This window comes from Phascolarctos cinereus, unplaced genomic scaffold (genome assembly GCF_003287225.1).
Source record: "Phascolarctos cinereus isolate Bilbo 61053 unplaced genomic scaffold, phaCin_HiC Scaffold_4;HRSCAF=312, whole genome shotgun sequence".
NCBI lineage: Eukaryota > Metazoa > Chordata > Mammalia > Diprotodontia > Phascolarctidae > Phascolarctos > Phascolarctos cinereus.
The window spans coordinates 212,432,789-212,454,949 of record NW_027555847.1 but is presented as its reverse complement, the minus strand read 5'-3'; the positions used below and the strand labels follow the sequence as shown (position 1 = coordinate 212,454,949).

General features: G+C 41.7%; 1 protein-coding gene across 1 annotated transcript in view; it reads right to left on the bottom strand.

The window, feature by feature from the left end:
- BRI3 (brain protein I3) overlaps positions 1-6,241 on the bottom strand; it is a 39,226-nt gene extending 32,985 nt beyond the window's left edge. The window contains exons 1-2 of the mRNA XM_020965295.2: positions 5,506-6,241; positions 2,705-2,792 (exon numbers count right to left, since the gene is read on the bottom strand). Coding sequence (XP_020820954.1) covers positions 2,705-2,792; positions 5,506-5,701 — 284 coding nt within the window. The 5' untranslated portion in view covers positions 5,702-6,241. The remainder of the gene's footprint in view (positions 1-2,704; positions 2,793-5,505) is intronic.
- Positions 6,242-22,161: the final 15,920 nt, after the last annotated feature.

The window sequence follows — 22,161 nt, the reverse complement described above, 5'->3', positions numbered from 1 at the left end:
GGTTTTTTTGTGGTAGCAAAGAACTGAAAACTAATGGGCTGTCCATTTGTGGAATGGCTGAACAAATTATGGTATATGAATATAATTGAATACTGTTAAACCATAAGAAATTATGAGCCTCAGAGAAATCTGGGGAAGACTTGTGTAAACTAATGAAGAGTAAAGCAAGCAGAACCAAATAAACAATGTATATAAAAACAACAGGGTAAAGGCAAACCATTTTGAAAAACTTAAGAACTCTGATCAATGCAATGACCCAATATTGGTCCAAGGGACTAATGATTATACCTTTTTTCCATCTCCTGACGGAAATAATGGATTCTTAGATGCAGAAACATCTATTTTTATTTGTGGCCAATGTGAAAATTTGTTTTGTTTAAATATGAATATTTGCTATAAAATTTGCTATAAGAATTTTGGTTTTCTTTTTTTTCCCCTTATGGGTAGAGAGGGGGGAGGGGAATGAGAGAACTGAGAAAATAAATGCTTCATTAACTGAAAAAAAATTTTAAAGGAGAAAAAAAGTATAGAGAGAAGTCATGGTTTAACCATGGCTGGTGCAAAAAAGGCTTTATAGAGGAAATGGCACCTGAACTGAAAAGGTAGATAGATGGTTGAGACCACATCAGAGTAGAGGAAAAAAGACAATCCAGACAGAGGAAAAAGCACAAAAAAACGAAAAAAGATAGAACAATGCAAGGACATTCAAGAAAGAATAAGTATTTTTTGACTAGCATACAAGTTATATGTGTTTAAGAAAATAACAGAAGATAAAGAAGTCAACCTGAATAAGAGACAGTTGAAAGACAGCCTAGAATGCAATACTAAAGAGTTTGGACTTGATTCTATAAGGAGGGGAAGTGATTGAAAGATTTTAACCAAAGGAGTAACATGATCAGAATCATGCTTTAGAAAGGTTGGCATGTAAGATGGATTATGGGGCAAAGACTGGGAGTCAGGAAGACCAATTAAGACATTGATACAATTGCATGAGATTAGTATAAAACTCAATTAAGACAGCATTGAGAATGGAAAGGAGAAAAGAGATGTTTCATTGGCAAAATTAGAGAAGTGATTGTGCCATTAACAAAAGGAATTCAGAACAGGTTTATAGAGGCAAGGAAAGAGGATGAGCTCTCTTTAAATAATGCTGAGATGCCCACAGGCTATTTCTACCTGTTTGTCTTGCTAACCATCAGAAATGCAAATGTGAACATCAAGATGAAAGATTGATATTTAGAGCTATCAATTTAGGAGACATGTCTATAATCAATAGCTAAGTAGATGTATTTGTCTAGGAGGAAAAAGTAAAGAGATAGAAAGGTCAAGAGCAGAATTAAAGGGAATGCAAGAGGAGTCACTAAAAAGAGACTAGACTAATAGTCAGAAAAGCAAAAGGAGAAAAATTCAAGGTGTTTCATGGAAGTCCCGGGATGAAAATTCAAAGGAAGGGGTAGTAAGTATCAAATGCTGCAAACAAATCAAAAAGAATGAAGCCTGAGAAAGTCCTGTTAACTTTGATTATCGGGACAGCAATGGCTATTTCTGAAAGAACTATTTCAGTAGATTGATGAAGGCAGAAGAAAGAATGCATGCAGTGGGATGAGTGGGTAGTCAGGAAGTAACAGCAAGGAAGTATACATAAGATAAGCAATAAATGGAAAGAAAGTCAAGAAGGAGATTTGGAGAGGGAAGAAAATAAGGGTCACCTGAGCATATTTTTAGGCAGAGGCATCAGTGGAGGGAGAATCATTTTGCAAGAAAGAGGAAAGGAGAAAAGATGGATTTACAATCATGTGCAGGTAAGTAAGCCTTGGAAAGGAAAGGTGACACTAAGAAGATGAGTGAAGAAAATGTAACACTTAAATGGAGAGAAAGAAGTTGAAGGAGTTCATATTAGATGGTCTGCCTCTTCTCTAAACAGGCTGCCAAATCATCCATCAATTCAAATTAAAAGAATAGGGTGAGGCATGGAGTAAAGTAACTCTCTCTCAACTGTTCCTATTACTACATATCACTTATATCAACCTCTCCTACTAATAATCTCCCCAAAAATTAAGACCTATCTATTTGCAGTTATACCTTAGTGTCCCTATGCCCCCAAATAACTTGATCTGTTAGGTTTTGTGTGAATGTGTTTAAATTGGTTTTAGACAACAGTCAATCAACAAACATTAAGTGTTAACTATATGCCAGGCACTATACCAAGCACTGAGAATATAAAGGCAAAATCCCAGTCTCTGCCCTCAAGGAGCTCACAGTGGGAAGAGGGGGAAGGAAAGACACACACACACACACACACACACACACACACACACACACACACACACACACACACACACACAAAACAAAGATACACATAGTATATATGGCAGGGAATCTCAGAGAAAAGGCACTTGGGGGAATGGAAAAGAGGTGGGAAAACAACACTGGGAAATGTCTCCTGAAGAAGGTGGGATTTGAACAGAGTTCTGAAGGAAACAAAGAGGCAGAGGTAAGCAGGAAAAGCATTTCAGGCATGGAGGAATTTGGAGTTGGGGCATCATTTTCAAAGCATAACAAGGCAGCCTGTGTCACTGGATCACACAGTACACAGAAGGAAGTAATATATAAGAAAACTGGAACAGAAGGGGAAATTTATGTAAAATAAGAAGTCACTCTCTTAAAAAATAATAATAATTCAATGTAGATAGAGCTACCATACCTGCAGGCTGGACAGCCTCCAACAACTACTATGGCACTGGAGGGATGGAACACACTTTGTGATGGAATATTGTAGGATCCAGACCGACCTGTCAGGAACAAGCATCACATCCAAAGAAAGGGAAGAGGAAAGGGGAAAAAAAAAATGAATATTTCATAAAATTCAATCGTAAAAGACCAAAAAAATAAATCTGCCTTACCTTTATTTGGGGGAGGAAAAAAAAGTAAAAATGGTAGTTTCTAAAGAAAGATGTCTCACAATAGGCATATTGTGCAGTATCTCATTACTAACAAAAATAAAAATAAAATAAAACAATAGGTGGAAATCATGAGGCTTTATATAACATTCATCACCACGACAGAAGATAGCTGAGTTTAAGTCTGTGACAACACATAATTTCAAGGCAAAGAACTTAAAACATCATGGTAATGCTTTAAGATATATGAAGCAGCTTTCCTCACAATTCTGGGATAGATGACACAAAAATCATTACATTAATTAGCACCTATTAGCAAAAAAAGTATTACCTAAAGTTTCAGGTGCACTCCAGCACGTGCATCTGATCCAGTAACAGGCTTCTTTTGAGCTGGCTAACTCATTTTTTTAAAGTGTATCCAGGTTAGTGCAGCAGCACAACTGACTCCCTAGGAACTACTTTTAAAAGGTTCACTTTAGCTAGATTCAAAGACTATTTATCACAATTTTAACCAGCAGCCTAAAGTTTATCTTACATTTGCATTCAAATAGTGACAGGATGTGTCACTAGAGCTTACCAATCTGACTTCAGGTTCACTTTTCAGGTTAAACAGTAACCCGAGTAGTAAAAACAAGGTGAAGAAAGAGGAAGACAGCCACCTCGAAAAGGGCACTCTTTCAAGCCATGAACTGAGGCAAACTCTAATAATTTCACTATCTAGCTCTCTCCTTAGAGGGCTTGAAAGGGAACCATAAATACAACTAAAATCTCCAGGCACAGTAAAGGGAGGTTGAAAGTTAAATAGTCTTATAGAGAGTATACACCAGAAAAGGACAAGTATTTATTTCCCCATCACCATACAGAGACAAATGCAAAATTTAGAAACCCTGGATTCAGTAATACAAGTATGCTGAAATTACAAACCCAGCACTCAAATAAAGTTAGCATGTTTTCTAATCCTTTAAAATAGTTACCATATTAAGCAAAGCTTTTACTAAAGCCCTACTCTGTGTGGCATAGGTAGTGACCTTGGGTTGTCTAAGGCTGCCAGGAGAGCACAAGCTCTGTCTGGCAGGTCCTTCCAAGCTGGAAAGGCTGGGTTAACAGGCTGTCCTCGAAGGAACAGCCCAGCTAAGTTTGGAAAGGCTTGTCACCAGAAGGTTGGCCACCAGGTGAATTTTTTTTTCAGCCACAGCAACTTTATAAAGGCCATCAACTACAAGAGGGCATAAAGTTGAAATCTGCTGTTAGTGTAACAACTACCCACATGAAAGCTATTAGGGAACCTCGTACTTGTCGAATGTCAGCTCTCAATGAACCAGACAGATCAGAAACAATACAAATACTAACTAAAATTCCCAGAAGCCAGAATTTTATTAATATTCTGGTACCCAGAAGCCAGTAAAACTTAGTCCAAACAATTTCATCCTCCTCTCTACCAAATAGACTTCTGGAGTTGAAAAGGAAAATGAGAATTGATTTGGGTTTCCCTTCTTTTGTAAGCAGTGAAGTGGGAGTAAACTGGTAGCAGTGAGAACAAATAACAGGGATAAACCACAACCTGGATCTGTCCCTTAGAGAGTTCACCATACAGGAGGAGTTCTTTCTTCCAAGAGCTCCGGAGAATATTAACTTCCAGTCCCAGAAACAAAGCGGGAAGGAAAACAGAAGGCACAGGCCAAAGCCACACTAAGGAAATACTTGTTAACTCTAACCTTACTCCAAGCGTTTCAAAAGTGAAACACCTCACTGTAGGCCCAAGTACCCAGATTGGTTTCTCAATATTTCTTTAGGACTGTTATGAATAATTCCTTTACTGGCAACAGAAGCAGATATTCTACAAGCCAGTGGTGTTATTCACACTTGCTAATAAATAATTTCCACTTGAAACAAGTGACTTCTGCAACCCAGCCGTCTTGTTACTAGCGCAGAATGAGGTCTGCAATCCTTAACCAACTTAAAAGTGTCTTGCCACCTCATAATACACAGAAGTGGGCACACAACAAACCAAAAATAAGATAGCTCTGGCGAGATTAGAGTGCATTCTAGGCACTAGCGACAGCAGCTAGCTACCCAGTAATAAGGGGCATAATTCCAAGGGTTTGTTTGTACCATCCCCACAAGGTTTCAAAGTTTCTTCCCTAAACAGCCTGTCCCCTGGCGTCCTGGAAAGCTTCCAGGCAAGGAGGTCTGGCCTCAGGCACCCAGGCTGCCTGCAGGTCTTGCAGACAGAAGGGACAAATGCAGCTAGGCAGAGAGGTCTAGCAACTCCAGATGCATCAAAAGAGGAAACTTTGAAGCCTGAGTATCTCCGAAGGGAAGAAGAAAAGAAGAGAGGGGTTGAAGTTAACCTGAAAAAAAAAAAACCAAGTTTCCGACTTTTCCCGAGTCCCTGTGGGTCTCAACAGACGCCCCCCAACCCCGGTATAAAATAAATCACATCCTTCTCCCAAAGGCCCCCTATACACTCATCCCCGACACCCACCTGTGACCCCACCCACTCTAAAGAAGTGGGGGAGGGAAGGGATTCGCGGATCGCAAACTTTGCTGCCCCGCACCCAGAGCCCGGGGCTGCATCCCTAGCATTGTAGGAAAAGGGACCCACCTGCAACGCTGTACGGGTAGGGCGGCGGGGGCTGGAAGCCGGGCTGGAAACCGGGTTGGAAGCCCGGCTGGAGCCCGGGCTGGGCTGGGGCGACCGGGATGGCCCCGTAGTTGTGTCGCCCATAAGCGTAGTCGCCCTGGCCCGCCTCCGGGTTGTAGGCAGGTGGTCGATCCTGCAGCAGAGGCTTATTATCCATGGTGCAAGGGGAGGGGAGGGAAATGAAAGGGGGGACAAAAAAGTGCTGGAGCGGACAGCGAGCCCCTCAGCTGCTGCTGCTTCCTCCTTTCTCCTCCTCCTCCTCCTCCTCCTCCTCCGGGGTTCGAACCTCTCAACTTCGCGGCGGCCAGAGGTTGCAGCAAAGGGAAAGCCCGGACGCAACTCCCCCCCGCCCCCTGCCCCCGGGCCAAAAGGGGGATTCCCTCCTCCCGCTCTTCGGTCGCCCTCCCCGCAGCGAAGCGGCGCGGCCAGAGGCAAAGTCGAGCGGCTAGGCAGGCACGCGCGCAGGGGCAGGCGTGGCGCGCGGGGCGCGGGGGCTGGGGAGGAGCCGGCAGACAGGACCCGAGCCCTTCGAACTCCAGAAGCAGGGGGTGAGGAGGGTTCGGAGAGGAGGGGGAGTGGCGCGCGCGAGCGCGTGCTCTCCCTCTCGCGGGCTGGGCTGGGCAGAGCTGGAGCGCGCGCAAGGTACTCGCTCCCACCCCTCCCACCCCGAGCCAAAGTGCTCGGGCTGCCTCTACAGCTCCCGCTTCCCAGGCGGGTCACAAGACTGGGGGTCACGTGGCGCTGCTCCCCGGCGCGGCGACTCGCCCGCCGAAGCGGGGGGAGGGGAAAAGGGGGCGGGAGCAAAGGAGGAGAGTCTTAAAGGAGCCGCGCCCTCAACCAGCCACTTGGTCTTCCCTCCCTCCACCTGTTGGGTCAGCCTGTGATTGGGAGCGAGGCTGCAGGGGATGGGGTTGGTCTTCTCCTCCTCTCCCCTCCGGACCAAATGTGGCTGACCCTTGCCCCAGACCGCCGGGAAGGCACACGCACTCACCTTCTCCCGCAGGACCCACTGAGCTTTTCATTCAGTTCAAACCCCAGGTTACCGGCCCGTCCCCCTTCTTCTGGGGTGATCCCTGGCCGGGGGGGGGTCCCCAGACATGCCCCCCAACTATGCACATATACTGGCGTCAAACACTGCACACAGTGCGGGGCACCCCCAGGCCAGCAGAGAGGCTGTCTCCGCATTCTGGTCCCCACACACCCCACGTGGAGCCCACCGGGGGGGGGGCTCCATTCCATTCTCTCCCCACGTACACAATTACGTCCTCAGGCCTCCCTCCAGGGCCGCATACATGCCCCCACCCCCGACCTAGACCTGGCATCACACACACACACTCCCAGAGGAGCACAGACACGCACACCCCCACACACAGTCGCATTCCCAGGCCAGTGCAGAGGATGTCTGAGAGGCCCCAGTCTCGCCCACTACACATACACATACAAACAACCCACGTGGTGGCTGACTCCCGTGGGGCTCCATTCCCTCCCCACATACAGTCACGCTCCTAGGCCCGTGGTGAAGCAGCCTGAGGGTCCCCATACCCATCCTCCCTAGAGACACAATACCCTAAACACACACTACAACCTACAATATACAAAACCACACACCCCAGAGTGCCCCTTCGTACATCGTACAAGTACACCAAAAAAAACACAATTGGTGGTTGACTCCCAATCAACATTCCCTCTACCCCTCCATATTACACCCACAATTAAACTTTAGAGCCATCCCTCCCCCAGTCTTCATTCCCACCCACCCCACACATAACATGCCCAGGGCCTGTGAGGCTGTCTCTCTGGAGTTCCACATTTTGTTCACCCCACACGTGGTTTAGTACAACCCTAGAGCTGTGTCAAGGCTAACTCCTAGAAGGTCCTCCTTCCCAGATACATATACTTCAAACATACGTTCCACCTCTCACTTCTACAGAATTCCACCCCAAACACCATACACACATTACAATTCCACACCCCCACACCGCATCCCAGGGCTGCAGCAAGCTTGAAACCTACACGCATACACACCTCATGTGGTGGCTGCCTTTCAAAGGCTCTCCATTCTGGCTACACACCCAGCAGGGAGGTGGCTCCCAGGGAAGCTCACACACACACACACACACACACACACACACCCCACAACCCCTGACTTGTGCTGAGGCTGACTCCCCAGAATCTCCAGTCCTGTATACCCCACACCCCATAAACACCAAACCACCAGCCTAGACCTGAAGCAAGTCTATCTTTCCTAGGATACTCCATCTCACATCTCATACAGAATTAAGACTACTAGTTCTAGTCAAAGGATCTTAGTTCATATTCTCCTAGATGCCTGTAAATGTGTGACCTTGAGCAAATAATTTCACCTGTCTAGGCCTCAACTGCATCATCTGTAAAAATGAAAGGGATGGATGAGATGGAACCTGAGGTTTCTTCCAACTCTAAATCTATGATTCATAAAATACCAAGTATCCCCACAAAGGTACACACACACACACACACACACACACACACACACACACACACACACTCCATAAACAATCACACCATTGGCCCCAGGGCCACATGTAAATAGGTACACAAAACCCAACACCCATGAACCCACACTGGCAGCACATATCCCATCCCGTAGACTGGGTCAAGGCTCCTTTTCTTAGGTTCTCCACTCTCCCATATAAACTTGAACACAAACACACTCAATTGCCCTCATCCCTGGGATAGGATAAATAGACAGGTGAAAGGAGCTCATTGCAGAAGGTGGTGGTACATCCTGGAAGGATCTGGGCCCACTTACTGTGAGCCCCAAGGGCGCCAAAGGCTTTACAAGAAACAACCCCTCCTAGTCCAAAAGCAAAATTAAACTCTAGCTGAGAGAAGGGAAGGCCTCTGGTTTCCAGGTTGGAGGTGGGGCAGCACCCTTCACCCGGCTTCAAGAATTGGCAGGCTCCCCCTGCACTGAAGCGCTGAACTGGGAGACAAACAGCTGGGTTAAAAGTTGCTGCAACCCAGCCAGTCCTGGAACTCCTGCTGATGCTAGACAGTAAGTGTGTTTCCTTCCTTCCCTCCAATTCAACACCCTCCCTACTAGCCCCTCTACCCCTGTTCTGTCCTCTGGGTTTATCTTCTGTTTAGTTTTTAAACCCTTTCACAACCTGGTCCCAGCCTATGTTTGGAACATTGCTGAATTCTACACACTGTCCCTCACTCCAAACTGGCTTGTTCTATGTTCCTCACGAGAGGCAGCTTGAACACTACCTTCTACTGGAAGCCTTCCCAGATCCCTCCCAAATTCCAGTGCCCTCTCTCCCAAAGGACTTTGCATTTTAACTACTTTGTATTTAGTCTGGTTATATTTATTCTGTATATGCTTATATATGTCTTTGTTGACATCCCAACTAGAACATAAGCTACTTGAGAGGAGGGGCCGTTTATTCTTGTTATTGATCTGCCCAGGACCTAGCACATTTATTAAGCACATACTGGGGTACCTAACAAATGCTTATTGATTGATTTGCACACCAGTAGCTCCAGTGACATTGAGCAGCTAGGTGGTGTAGCAGATAGAGTACCAGGCCTCGAATCAGGAAGACCTAAGTTCAAATTCAGTCTCAGACAATCACTAGCTTTGTGACATTGGTCGTCACTTAATCCTGCTTGCTTTAGTTCCTCATCTCTAAAATGAGCTGGAGAAAGACAAACCACTCCAGCATCTTTGCCAAGAAAGCCCCATTTAGGGTTAGGAAGAATGAGACACAACTGAAGAGACTGAACAACAATAAAGCTTCACTGACTTACTGCTGGAGGTGGAAGGAATTTGATTCTGGAGCTGCCCCCAAAAGAGTCAGGCTGAAGTGAGGAAAACAGATGTAAGCTACATAGAAAATTCATCATCATGCTCATGGAAACAGGTTTGTCCCTTTGCAAGGTAGTTGTCTGTCACCTAGCTTTCCAAACCCAAATGGGAAATTGTAATTTAACCTCTCCAATTTACTCTTCTATAAAATGAGGAGTTTAGACTGGATTAACTGTAATGTTCCTTCTGTCACTAAATCTCAGCTCCTATGCCAGCCACCTTCCCTAAGGTCATCTACTCCAACTCCCTCATTTTACAGATGAGAGGAATAAGGCCCAAGGATGTTAAGTGACTTGCCCAAGGTCACACAGGTAGTATCAGAGGAATGACTTGAACTCAGCCTCTCTGAATTCAGAGCCAGTGTAATTCCTGCTGCACCAAAATTTCTCCCCTGGCATTTTGATACCTTTTACAAAACACCCAGAAATATGGTAATGGAAGAGCCAGAGCTAAAACATGGTACGCTGAGGACTTCCGTATAAAAGAGCATTACCATCCTCCAAACACCCAGGTTCATGAACTCAACATTATCCTTGACTCTTCACTCTCTTTCACACTACTTATTTCAGCAGTTGTCAAAAAAGCAGTTGACTGAATCCAAACTTCACAGAACAAACCCCTTTAATAAAAAGATTTGTTCTATAAAACTTAGATTTAGTCAAAGGGTCCCATCCAAGGACCAAGGAGGCCCAGAGATTACAGGTTCTCCGCCCCTGTCTGGATCATTGCAATAACCCCCTAGTTAGTCTCTCTGCCTCTCCTCTCTCCCCTATCTAATCCATCCAACAGAGATGTGCCAATGATTTTCCCAAAGTACAAAGTTGACTGTTACTCCTCTGCTCAGTAAACCCCAATGGCTCCTTATTGTCTCTAGAATCAAATATAAGTTTTTCTGTTTGACTTATAAGGCCCTCCACCACCTCACCCCAATATTCCTTTCCAACTTCATTATTCATCATTTCCCTTCCCATATTCTATAGTCCAACCAAACCGGCCTTCTTCCTATTTCTCACATTTTTATCTCCATTTTACACCAGCCATGCCCGCTCTCCCACCTCTCTTCTCTGTCTAAGAATACTTTGTTTCCTTCAAAACTCAACTGGCATGCCTCTTTTGACATGAAGCTATTCCTGATCTTCCCCAAGTTTTAGTGCCCTCCCTACCACCACCACATTTAATTCTATTTGTTTGTTTATTTATTTATGTACATATTGTCCCCTCTGTTAGACTGAAGGTTTTTGAGAGCCAGAACTGTTTCATTTGAGTCTTTCTATCTCCAGCACCTAGCACAGTGACTGGCACATATAGGTGATTAATAAATGATTGACACTTGATCATTGGTTGACAATATAATGGAAAAAGTGTGACATTTGAAGTCAGTGCACATATACTCCCCTTCCAATTCCAGGTCTACACTTATTCTTTTAAGGCAATTTAATGAACTTCTCTGGGCTTCAGTTTTCTCATTTGTAAAATGAATGTGTTAGACCAGATGAACCCTAAGATCTCTTCTAGTTCTAAATCTATATAATCCTGTGAACTAACAATGCAAGAATTCGAAGCTTAGGACAATAGGAAACACACTGATCAGGGAGTTGCTGGAGGCCTCCACAGTGTTCTCTTCACTGAAAAGCTAAGGAGTTGGGACCTAAGGTCTATCTTATCTACCTCCACTGCTAGAGGCTCTTTTTTCTTTTTTCCTATTTTCCAACGATACCCAAATATTTCCAATCATGGAACCATCACCATTCTAAGGTTTGCAGACTTTAAATTTCTTACTTAATGCTCCCTCTTTTTTGTTGTTTTTTTTAATGTTCCCTTTTTAGAAAGCTAGTATTTCTTTATCTGCATAATATTACATTTCTTTGTATTCCCCCCCCCGCCTCGCCTTTTCATTTCAAAACCCCGCAGAATGTTCAACTTTTGGTTATTTTCCTATGCTATTGTCCTTCTAATAGTTTAGCTTACTCTGAAAACCATAACCATGACCTTCAAGGGAGAGAGAGGAAAGGAAGGAGTGCAGCTTTAGATGCTCAGAAACCCCTTTAAGAAACACTTATACATAAGTCCCAGCAATAGTGAGGCTGATAAGGGTATTATAGTGAATTGTTATATTGGTTGAATCTAGCCAATTTGCATTCAGGCTATGAAAACTATGGGAAAATGGTTTGACATTATTCTCAAGCCTATATAATATTAACTGGTTTTGAATCTTCTCAGGTTCAGCCAGGGGAAAGTAAAAGGGATCATTTCTTCTTTTGCCTACTTCTGTGAATTGCTGGTGACCCATCATGTGAGTTTTCTTGGGCACAAATCAAGAAGTTAGCATCACATGATTGCTATTGTATTTGCTGCAGAGGAAATACAATCTAGGATCACAGGATCTAGAGTTTGGAGACCATGGGTGTTCTAACATCCCTTCTTTTATAGATGAGGAAAAAAATTGAAATTGTAATGACAGAGAAAAAGTGTTTTAGAGAACTTTAAATTTGGCAAAAATTGGCCTGTTTACATCTCATAAGTTGAAATTAATCAGAGTTTAGGCCTGGACAGGACCTCAAAGATCATTTAATCCAATACCCTCCTTTTTATAGTTGGCAAAACTGATGTGAGGAGAGATGAAACCACTTAAACAAGATCACCCAGAGTTTGGACCCATATTTTCTGATGCCAAATCCAGAGTTCCTTCCATTATGTGGATCTCCTTCTTGGAACCTTCAGATTCACTACAGAGCATGCAGTCAGCCAAGCACTAAATTCACTCTAGGCTACAATACTTCTAAACACTTTCCTCAGCTTTTCCATGTAAAAGAAGCTGCTTGGTTTAGTCTAGGCTTTAGCACCTCAACATCTTGTATATTTCTGCCTTCACTGGCTTTTTTCATCGTCTTCCTACCTTAGAAAAAGTGAGTGCTTACCGAGGATCTGTCCTTGGCCTGCTATTTGTCCACACTCTCTGCCTTGGGAGCCTTAGTCATTCCCCTTGCTTCAAATACCAACTCTGTGCAGATGACTTCTGTCCTGACCTCCCCTCTGAGCTCCAGATCCTCACAGAATGCTACTGATAGGACATTACTATGTGGATGTCCAGCCAGTAGCCCAAACTGCTGATTTAACTCCTGCAACATTTTCTGAATTCTTCCCCTCCTCTCAATTCCCACTGACACCATCCATCCTTAGGCCTTCATTGCCTCTCTGTCCCCCTCCCCCTTCTATTGCAATATATGCTAACAGGTTCTCCAAATTCTACTCTTTGCTCCTCTAAAACTTATCCCTCATACTGCTACTAGAACAATATTTCTTATGCCTATATCTAGTCCTGTCCTTACCATGCTCAAAAATAGTCAGTGGCCTTCTATTGCCTCCCTAAGTGGCATAATGGATAAAGGTCTGGGCCTGGAATGAGGAAGACCTGAATTCAACTCTGGCCTCAGGTACTTACCAGCTATGTGACCCTGGGCAAGTCACTTACCCTCTGCTTGGCTCAGTTTCCTCAACTGTAAAATGAGAGTAATAATAGCACCTATCTTAACAGGTTTGTTGTATCAAATGAGACAATATATTGTGTGCATGCATATATAATTTCATTTGATAAAATATACCAATGTATTATAATGTATTATACACACATGTATATATACATATACTTATTCCCTTTCCTGTATCAGAGGAGATTTTATAATATATGTTTGTGTGTGTGTGTACTTATTCCCTTTCCTTCCTTCTTCTCCTACTCCAAGAAATCTTTATCTCAGTTAGAAATAATCTACTTTCTCTGAACTCATAGTACTTATTATCTGTACTACTCATGTGACACTTATTTACTACCCTGTCCCAGTCACTGTGTACTTGTCTTATCTCCCAACTAGATTATAAGGCCCTGGAGGTTAGAGATTGTCTAATACTTCTTTCTATTGCCTGAAGCAGCACCTGACACAGTACCTTGCTCATAGTGTATATTCAATAAATATTTGTTGAATGAGTAGTTCCTAGAAGTTATGCTTAACTGAAAATAGACTATTCTAGGGAAGCTCGAGGGCTTTGTGCTGTGATCCCTGATGCTAGAACACAACCTATAATTGGGACTTTTGTCAGCCACATGCCATAATTATTAATTTATGGATTTCAGGATTGTTAGGGCGAAGGGGCAGTTGGGCCCAATAAAATGTTGTTTTCCTTATTTTATTTCATGTATGTGTACACAAAGGCTAATAAAACAGACTAGAAAACATTTTGGGCCAAATAAGGACTGTTATAGAACGTCTTTAATCTCTAAGGGACTAGGAAAAGTAGAGAGAAGATAAAGTAAACGTAAAGCTAAACGCGGCCTGTTTCATTCCACAAAGGATGAGAGGAGAAGAGAGCTAGGCATTCCCAGAGGATGAGAAGGACAAAAGAGAGCTTGGGGACATAAAGTACCAAAGGAACACAGGAAGAGGGTACCAACCAAAAATGGCATTTCTTCCTCTCTATAGTTTGGCAATGAAGGATAAGATTTAAAAGGGTAGAATATGATTTTTAAAAATCCAGGGCACTCCCAAATAAAAGACTCCCCAGACAGAGCTGACTTTTATGCACAGAGTACTTGACCATCCATATAATATGACCACTACGTAATATGATTTCAGGTACGACTACAATGTTCCTTAGTCCCTTACAAAATATTTCCCCGGCTTTATCTGAGGATGCTTGAAATTCCTTCATCATAGGTGGTCTTCACATGGAGTATATTTCAGGGTGACAATGAACTTGGATAGTAAAAAATAATAATAATAACAATGATTACATCTTTATTTTCACTAGCTTCTGGTTTCCTCTGTAGTCCTATGTATTTTATACATTCAAAAATATTATTCTGAGAAGTTAATAGGCTTCCCCAAACTGCCACAGAGGCCCATGACGTAAAAAAAAAAAAGGTTGAGAAATTACTACTTTACAGGGAGTAAAATTGAGACAAGGCTTAACAATGCAAATGCCCTTAGGACAGTTCACCATTTGACTTCAATCAGTTTCCTTACATCAAACTCATTTCAATAATTCAGGGCTCTTGACTTTTATTTGTATGAGTACTTTCTCCATCAGTGAAGATGGAAACCTGCTTTGTGCCTTTGTAGAGATCTTCATGAGTTGCTGTGGCCAAAAATATTTATCTCCTGGTGGCCAACTCTCTGAACGTAAGCTAGACTGAGAATGACAGGATGGATGAAATTCATCCCACACCTATATTCAAAATCTTTGCAATTTGTTAGGACCTGCCAGAGACTGGAGTTCCACTGGCAAATCCATTGAGAAGGCAAAGACATCTCCACACCATAACAATGCATCAGAGGAAAACTTCAGTGGAGGCTCACTGTAATAATAATAACAATAATAACAACAATAACAATAACATGTATATATCACTTTAAAGTTTGCAAAATGCCGTGTTTGTTATCTCCTTTGATCCTTACAACTACCCTGTTAGATAGATGTTATTATCAGTCCCATTTTACAGATAAGGAAATGGAGTGAGAAGTTAAATGATTTGCCCGGAGTCACACAGCTAGTAAGTGTCTGAGGGAAGATTTGAACTTAGGGCTTGCTTGACTCCAAATCTATCACTCTAGTCCCTGAGCCAGCTCCCTAATGATACTTGTACTACCTGCTTCATAAAGTGTTTGGATAACAGTGTTTTATAAATATGAGGTACTATAAAAATAACGATAGTTCACATGAAGGTGAGACTGATTCTCATCTATTGAGAAAAGGTTTTAACTGACTTGGGTTGGAAGAAGGAAGATAATAGTGCTCACAGCATTGGACAACTGAAGAATGGGAAGAGAAATGATGAAATGCTCAGAATGCACAGAAACAGGAACCCAGGCCCACCAAAGACAAATTTCTTCCTCTTCGTAATTTTGTTCATGGTCAGTTCTGCTCCTCAGTAATTATTGCTGGTAACTTTTCACTCCTACCACTCATGTGACCAAAGGCTACCTTTTTTTTAGACCACATCCTTAAAATCAAAGCCTTCCTCTTCTCCTTTTCTCCAGCAGCCTTCCTCCATAGTGGGGCTACATCTCACTTTGTACAAAGTTGTCAGCCTCATTCTCTCCTCCAGATCACTAACTGAAAGTCAAGAAGACATCACCCTTGCGATGTCATTGGTCTTTGAAAACGAAGGACAAACAACAGCTCATATAAAGAGCAAAATGACTTTCCTACAATGTAAGGAAATGTCACAGGAAACAAATATACATGTAGGTAAGTTATAAGCACTCCTTCAGTTCTCCTCCTTCATTCCTCTGTTGGGAATGTTTCTGACTTGAGGCTTTACCACCATGACTCAGCTGCCTTCTCATCCTGAAACATCCCTTCAAAAATTTCAATAGGCACCTGCTCCCAATCTTCAGCTTTTCCCTAAATGACCTTACCTTTGGTCAGGTAACGTATTCCTTTCTAACTATGCATGGCAGCAACTCCCAATCTGGGTCCAATCCTCTCTCTCTCTCTCTCTTCTCTTTTCATTTCTCTCTTCTTTTCTTCTCTCTCTCTCCTCTTTTCTCTCTTTTTTCTTTTCTCTCTCTCTCTTTCTATTCTCTTCTCTCTCTCTTCCCATCTCTCTCTCTCTCTCTCTCTCTCCTCTCTCTCTCTCTCTCTCTCTCTCTCTCTCTCTCTCTCTCTCCTCTCTCTCTCTCTCCTCTCTCTCTCTTCTCCCCCTCCCTCCCTTCCTCCCTCTCTCCTTCTCTCTCTCTCTCTCCCTCCCTCCCTTCCTCCCTCTCTCCTTCTCTCTCTCTCTCTCCCCACAAAAACAGATTTGGCCTATGGAGCATAGTTTGTTGGTCCTGGCTCTAAACAAATGGCTTTTTTCTTCATCCCTTCATCCCATCCCCAAGTTGTGTTAAAATTGTATCTTGTTCTGGTCCCCGTTACCACCCTCTCCCCTTCTAGTCAGTATAGAAAGTTTGTAAGTGGTATAAAGGGGTAGTAGCTAGAAATAAGATTGCAAAAGAAGTCACATACAAACTCTTCCAAAGATCAAAGGAGCATAATTTATAAATTGGATCATATATTAACTAATATTAACCAAAATTCACATTGTATCCTATATTAACTAAAATTCGTAAAATGTATTGAATCAGGGGAAACCACCTAGGTGCTCCTTGTCAAGCTTCTATGATTCTTCAAGGTCCTATGATATGTAATCCAGACCTCCACAGCTCCAGACCAACAGAACATCAAAAGGTGATGATAATTTTGGGATAACAAAGCTTTACTGACAACTTTGAGAGATGGTTTGGATGTTCTAATGAAATAACCCCAAGGTGGGCCCAGATAGAAGTTGGCTTATTTCCCCCCCCAAGAAAAAAACCCTATAAAAATGAGACTTCAAACTCCTCTCTAGAACTGCTCCATCTCCATTAGGTCTATTCTGACAAACACTCTGCACTCTGATTCATGGTAATTATTAGCAATATCCTCTGCCTCTCCTCCTCCCCCTCCCCTCCCCGATGCTGCTTGCCTCCCTTCACCATCCATTTTCTGTCCTCATGCCACATGGCTCTATACCACTTTTTGTGGCTTGTCTCTGTCTTTATGTATTTTTTGCCCCCAAATTTTCTGTGTTTAACTGAAGCGTGATTGCTGCTCTGTTTCCTACTGCCAGTCGTGGTCTTTCCCAACAAATACCCAAAGAACTGGGAGTGCCTGCCCTCATTTCATAATTACATAAATTAATAATCCATTCATATAGTCACCCTTTCTACAAACATTTATTGTATCTACTACGTAAAAGACAGTTAAGTGTGGTGAATGTCAGTCATGATGTTCATTCACATTTCTAATACACACCTTTCTATTTACTAATCAGCTATCTAGAGAAAAATGGCGATGACAGTAAATTCACAGCATAAATCGGGAAGTGGGAGCATTTCTTGGACCACTTCACTGCTAAAAACAGGTAAATATATTTGTCCATACTTGGGAGCATGAGAAAGGCATTAACAACGTTCTGTGAACTGAAATGAAGTCATATTGTGCAGCTGCTATTCTTTGACCATAAATTCAACCACTTGACATTTTTCTCCACAGCTGTTTCTCCAGCTTGTATTCACTTGAGACAACCTCTGTAAATCCAGATCTTTAGCCTTAGAGCCTTAAGGGGTTAAGCAGAAAAAAAGATCAGATAACCAAAGGAAGTGGTTTCTGTTTAATGAGACATTAGCTTTACTAACAAAACAACAGTGTGGAAACTGCTGTTGTTTATATTGTCTCCTCTCATCTCAGCACAAGAACAAACAACTTAATGGGAGGAGGAGCACCAAAAATAATTTTTTTCCCTCTAATCTTTTTTGATCACATAGGACAACCATTTTTGCTTTCCCATAAAGCATGCCATGGGTAAGACTGTCAGAGACATACTGGGATGGAGGGACCAAGGGTCTGACCCAGTGTGTCACTTCCTGTGTTCTTATGTAAGGACTGGCTTGTAATGAAACTCAAACTGACAGTTTCTACACTAGGCATTTTTTTTTCAAAAATGATAGTTTATTATTTTTATTTTTCAAGTAACAAGTTTTTTAAATTAAATTTGTCCCCTCATACTTTACTCATTAAGAAAAAAAACACGCTGAAAAACAAACACCTCATTACATATCTAGTGGCAAAAGAAATTCCCACATTTAGAAAAGTCCAAAAATGTACGCCTATCTCTTTCTGCATTTTAAGTGCATCTCCTCTCTAGCAGGTCAGTGCCCTGTTTCATCCTCATTTTTTTGACCAGTGTTTTATCATTGCATTTCTCAGATGACTAAAATCTTTAAAAGTTTTTTCTCTATAATGTGGTGGTGTTGTTCAGTCGTTTTCAGTTGTGTCCAACTCTTCGTGACCGCATTTGGGGTTTTCTTGGTAAAGATACTGGAGTGATTTGTCATTTCTTTCTCCAGTTCATTCTACAGATGAGGAACTGAGGCAAACAGGGTTAAGTGACTCGCCTAGGGTCACACAGCTAGTAAGTGTCTGAGGTCAGATTTGAACTCAAGAAGATGAGTCTTCCTTATTCTAGACCTACTGCTGTGCCATGTAATTGCCCCCTCTCTGTAATACAATCGTTGTATAAATTGCTGCTTACTTTGCTCAGCATCAATTCATAAAGGTCTTCCCAGTTTCCTCTGAAATTGTACATTTCATAATTTCTTATTGTGTGATAATATTCCATTACATTCCATAATTTGTTTAGTCATTACTCAAGAGGTGGACAAGCTCCCTCTGACTTCCTTTTTTTTTTGCTACCATAAAAAGAGCTACTATACATTTTTTGTATATTTTGCATATTTGTATATTTTCCTTTTCCTCTTTCTTTGATTTGTTTGGGTAGAGAACTTATAGTAGGCATTCTTAAAGTTAGCAACAAGGAGATGCCTAAGTGTGGGAGAACCTGACCAAATGTAGCTGCCTTGATGACTCCTTGAAAGATTGTTTCAGGTTATACCAGTATACAGTGTCACTGGTATACGTGTAACATACAATACACATTAAACTTCCGAAAAGGTCTTCCTCAAGACCTCCAGCACATTGTGAAGATACCACATGGAATATATATGGGAAGATATATATAATCATCACTCAGGATGGGTTGTAATTTTTATATGTGAAGTACAAAGTGGGTATATGTGAAGTATACCCACGTGAATGAGACCACTGATCTATTGAAGTATTAGTTTTAGCAATTATAATAAAAATAATAAGCAATTTTTAAATGGTCCCTTTCATTTCTTCTTGAAATACAGCACCATCAGAGTCCAAAGGAAAAGAAGGCATCTAATGTGGCTGCCTTCAATACTTAAGGACTAACAGGTGAGGACTTTTTAAAACCTCAACAAGCTATACAAAACACAACTGAAAAATTCTTAATGGGCCATTAGACCATAGGGGTTGCTCTCTAAAGAATCATTCATCCATAACATTGGACTTGTTCAATTAATGAATGAATGAAAATGTACTTCATAAGCATTTACTATGTGCCAGTCACTATGCTAGACACAGTGGGGATAAAATACAAGCAAGCAACAAAGTCCTTGACCTCAAGGAGCTTACATTCTAGTAGGTGAAGATAGTACCTGTAAGGTAGTGTTGGCCAGGAAAGAGTATTTTGGATAAGAAAGTTAGAGGAAATATCGATTGGAGCCACAAGACAACTGATTGATATGTCCTTTTTTGAGGAATACCATTTTTGATTCAATTAATAATAATGTGTGTGTGTGTGTGTGTGTGTGTGTGTGTGTGTGTATCACTTCAAGGTTTGCAAGCTCTTATATACAGGGTGTCCCAAAAAGTCTTAGCTTTGCTATTAGAGCTTAAAACTGAACTATAACTTTTGGGACACTCATATTCTCTCTTTTGACCCTCACAAGAACTCTTTGAGGAAACTAAGGCAGAAAGACATTAAGTGACTTGTCCAGGGTCACTAGTTAGTATCTAAGGCAAGATTCCAGCCCATGTCTTCTGGACTCCAATTCTAAAGCTCTATTCATTAGACCACAGAGATGCTCTGATTAAAGTAGAGAAGTAGGCTACATACACAACCATAGCATAGAGAATAGCCCAGAATTGGTGTTGTGGGCCTAGGTCCAAACAAGAAAAAGTGAATGCTCACCAATCACAAGTCTAGGATTTCAGAGGTGGGAGCTTGAGTTCAGGATCAGAGGTGGAAAGATTGGAACTCAGACATGGAAACTCTCTCCTCCAATACAGTTTAACAACTGGTTGGAACTTAATAGTCTTAACAGTAGTTACCTGGAGCTCTTGGAAGCTGAGTGACTTGCTCATGGGTACAAAGTATGTGTCACAAACAGATCTTGAAGCTAGATCTTCCTGACTAGGCCAGTTCTTTATTCACATTCATGTAAATATTCCATTGCTACAGAACTTAGCAACACTTCTTAGCCACTTCTAATTCTTGCAGATCTAGAAAGCTAGCTTCTGTATGCACCTCTGTATCCTCATCATTATTGTTGCACTACATACAGTTTCGTTTCTGATCATAGCAAGAGACATTAGCTATATGGTTTAGAAGGGGGAAGAAAAGAGATGGTATAATCTTCTGCAGTAGGATAATGTTACTGAATACAACTAACTTACACAAGCAATTATATCATGCTCTTTAATGATATGCCCAAAATGATGGATGCAAATATGTCATGTGAAGTGTTATGGCTACAATTTGTTTTTCTGACAAACTGCATCCCTATAAACTATGCCTAAGAAATAGCCAACAATATTATCTATTCAACAGAACACTCAAAGGTCAAGCAGGACTTCGAATGTTTTCTGTATGTTCTTAACATCACAACAAGTTTCAAAAAACATTTATTAAGAAAGCATAGCTACATAGAATTGTGCTAGATAATACATAACACAAATAAAATAGACACTATGCTTTCTAGTCAAAAGCTCACTGTTTTAGCCAATACTAATTAATGTATGATGTACATCAAGGACCATCTCGGCATGCCCACAAGTCTACAAATATTATATACTCAAATTAAAGTAGCTCACGTTATGCACAAGTGTTGACATAAGTGGAATTTCATAGGGAAAAACAAGGGGTAAATTTGCATGGACTTTGACTCTCTCCTCAAAACACTTTCTGGTTGATATCATGGCTTTACTTGGTTAACTGCTGGTTAATATCCTTTATTCAAATCATTCATATCCCTTCTTGTTTTACCTTATAATTATTTCCATCTTCCCCTACCTCCTTACCCCTGCATTGAATTGATTGTAAACTCCTTGAGGGCAGGTACTATCATTCCTCTCTGTATTTCCTCCACTAACACACACTAACACACACACACACACACAGAGTGCCTACCACTGTGTAGATACTTACAAATATTTTGAATAAATAAATGAATGAATGGAGTCTCGTTTTGCCAGATACCCAGCATAAATCTTTTTGTCAACAGAATTTTGGTGCCTGGATCCCAAGCTTAAACACCTGAATCTTTCCATGTATGTATTTCTGGTCTTACCTTCTAGGTTTAGCTCAGAATTTGTAAATATAAACACAATTTTTAGGCATTAGAAGTTTGTGGCTTCATTTTCATTTTCTTCCCTTAGAAACAAAGTGAATTATTTTCTTGCATTGAACCACTAGCCATATTGAGATGTGTGAATCCTGGTACATGAACTATGTAGACTTTCAGTCCTTGAATGATTTGCAAGTTTCTGCACTGAGCAAGTTGGTTTTTTTTTTCTTCCCTGCAGGAAAATAGTCTTTTCAGTCATTTGACTCGGCATTTGAGGTACTACACTAGAGAAAAAGTGAAATTGTTTGAATGAATTAGTCAACACTGAATAATGGGTCGTGAGTGTACATTACAGAGGTGTGTGTGTGTTGTTTTGTTTCTTGGTGAGGCAATTGGGGTTAAGTGACTTGCCCAATGTCACACAGCTAGCAAGTGTCAAGTATCTGAGGCCGAATTTGAACTTATGTCCTTCTGACTCCTGTGTTCAGTGCTCCTGGGGGGATAGTAGTGTGGAGGCTAGTTTGGGGAAAGAATAGGGGCAATAAGGAATAGTGTAAAGAATAATCACGTTACAAGCTCAGAATCATAATAACATAATCATGTTACAAGCTACTAGGTTCAGCCCCAGCACATAGAAAAGTCTCCTCAGTATTTAACAATATTCTTTCTAACTTTATCAAGAGGGTGGTAACCATAAGCAATATGAAAATGAAAATGTCCTGAATCCTTTATGATTAAGTGTTTGCTCCCAGAGGAATG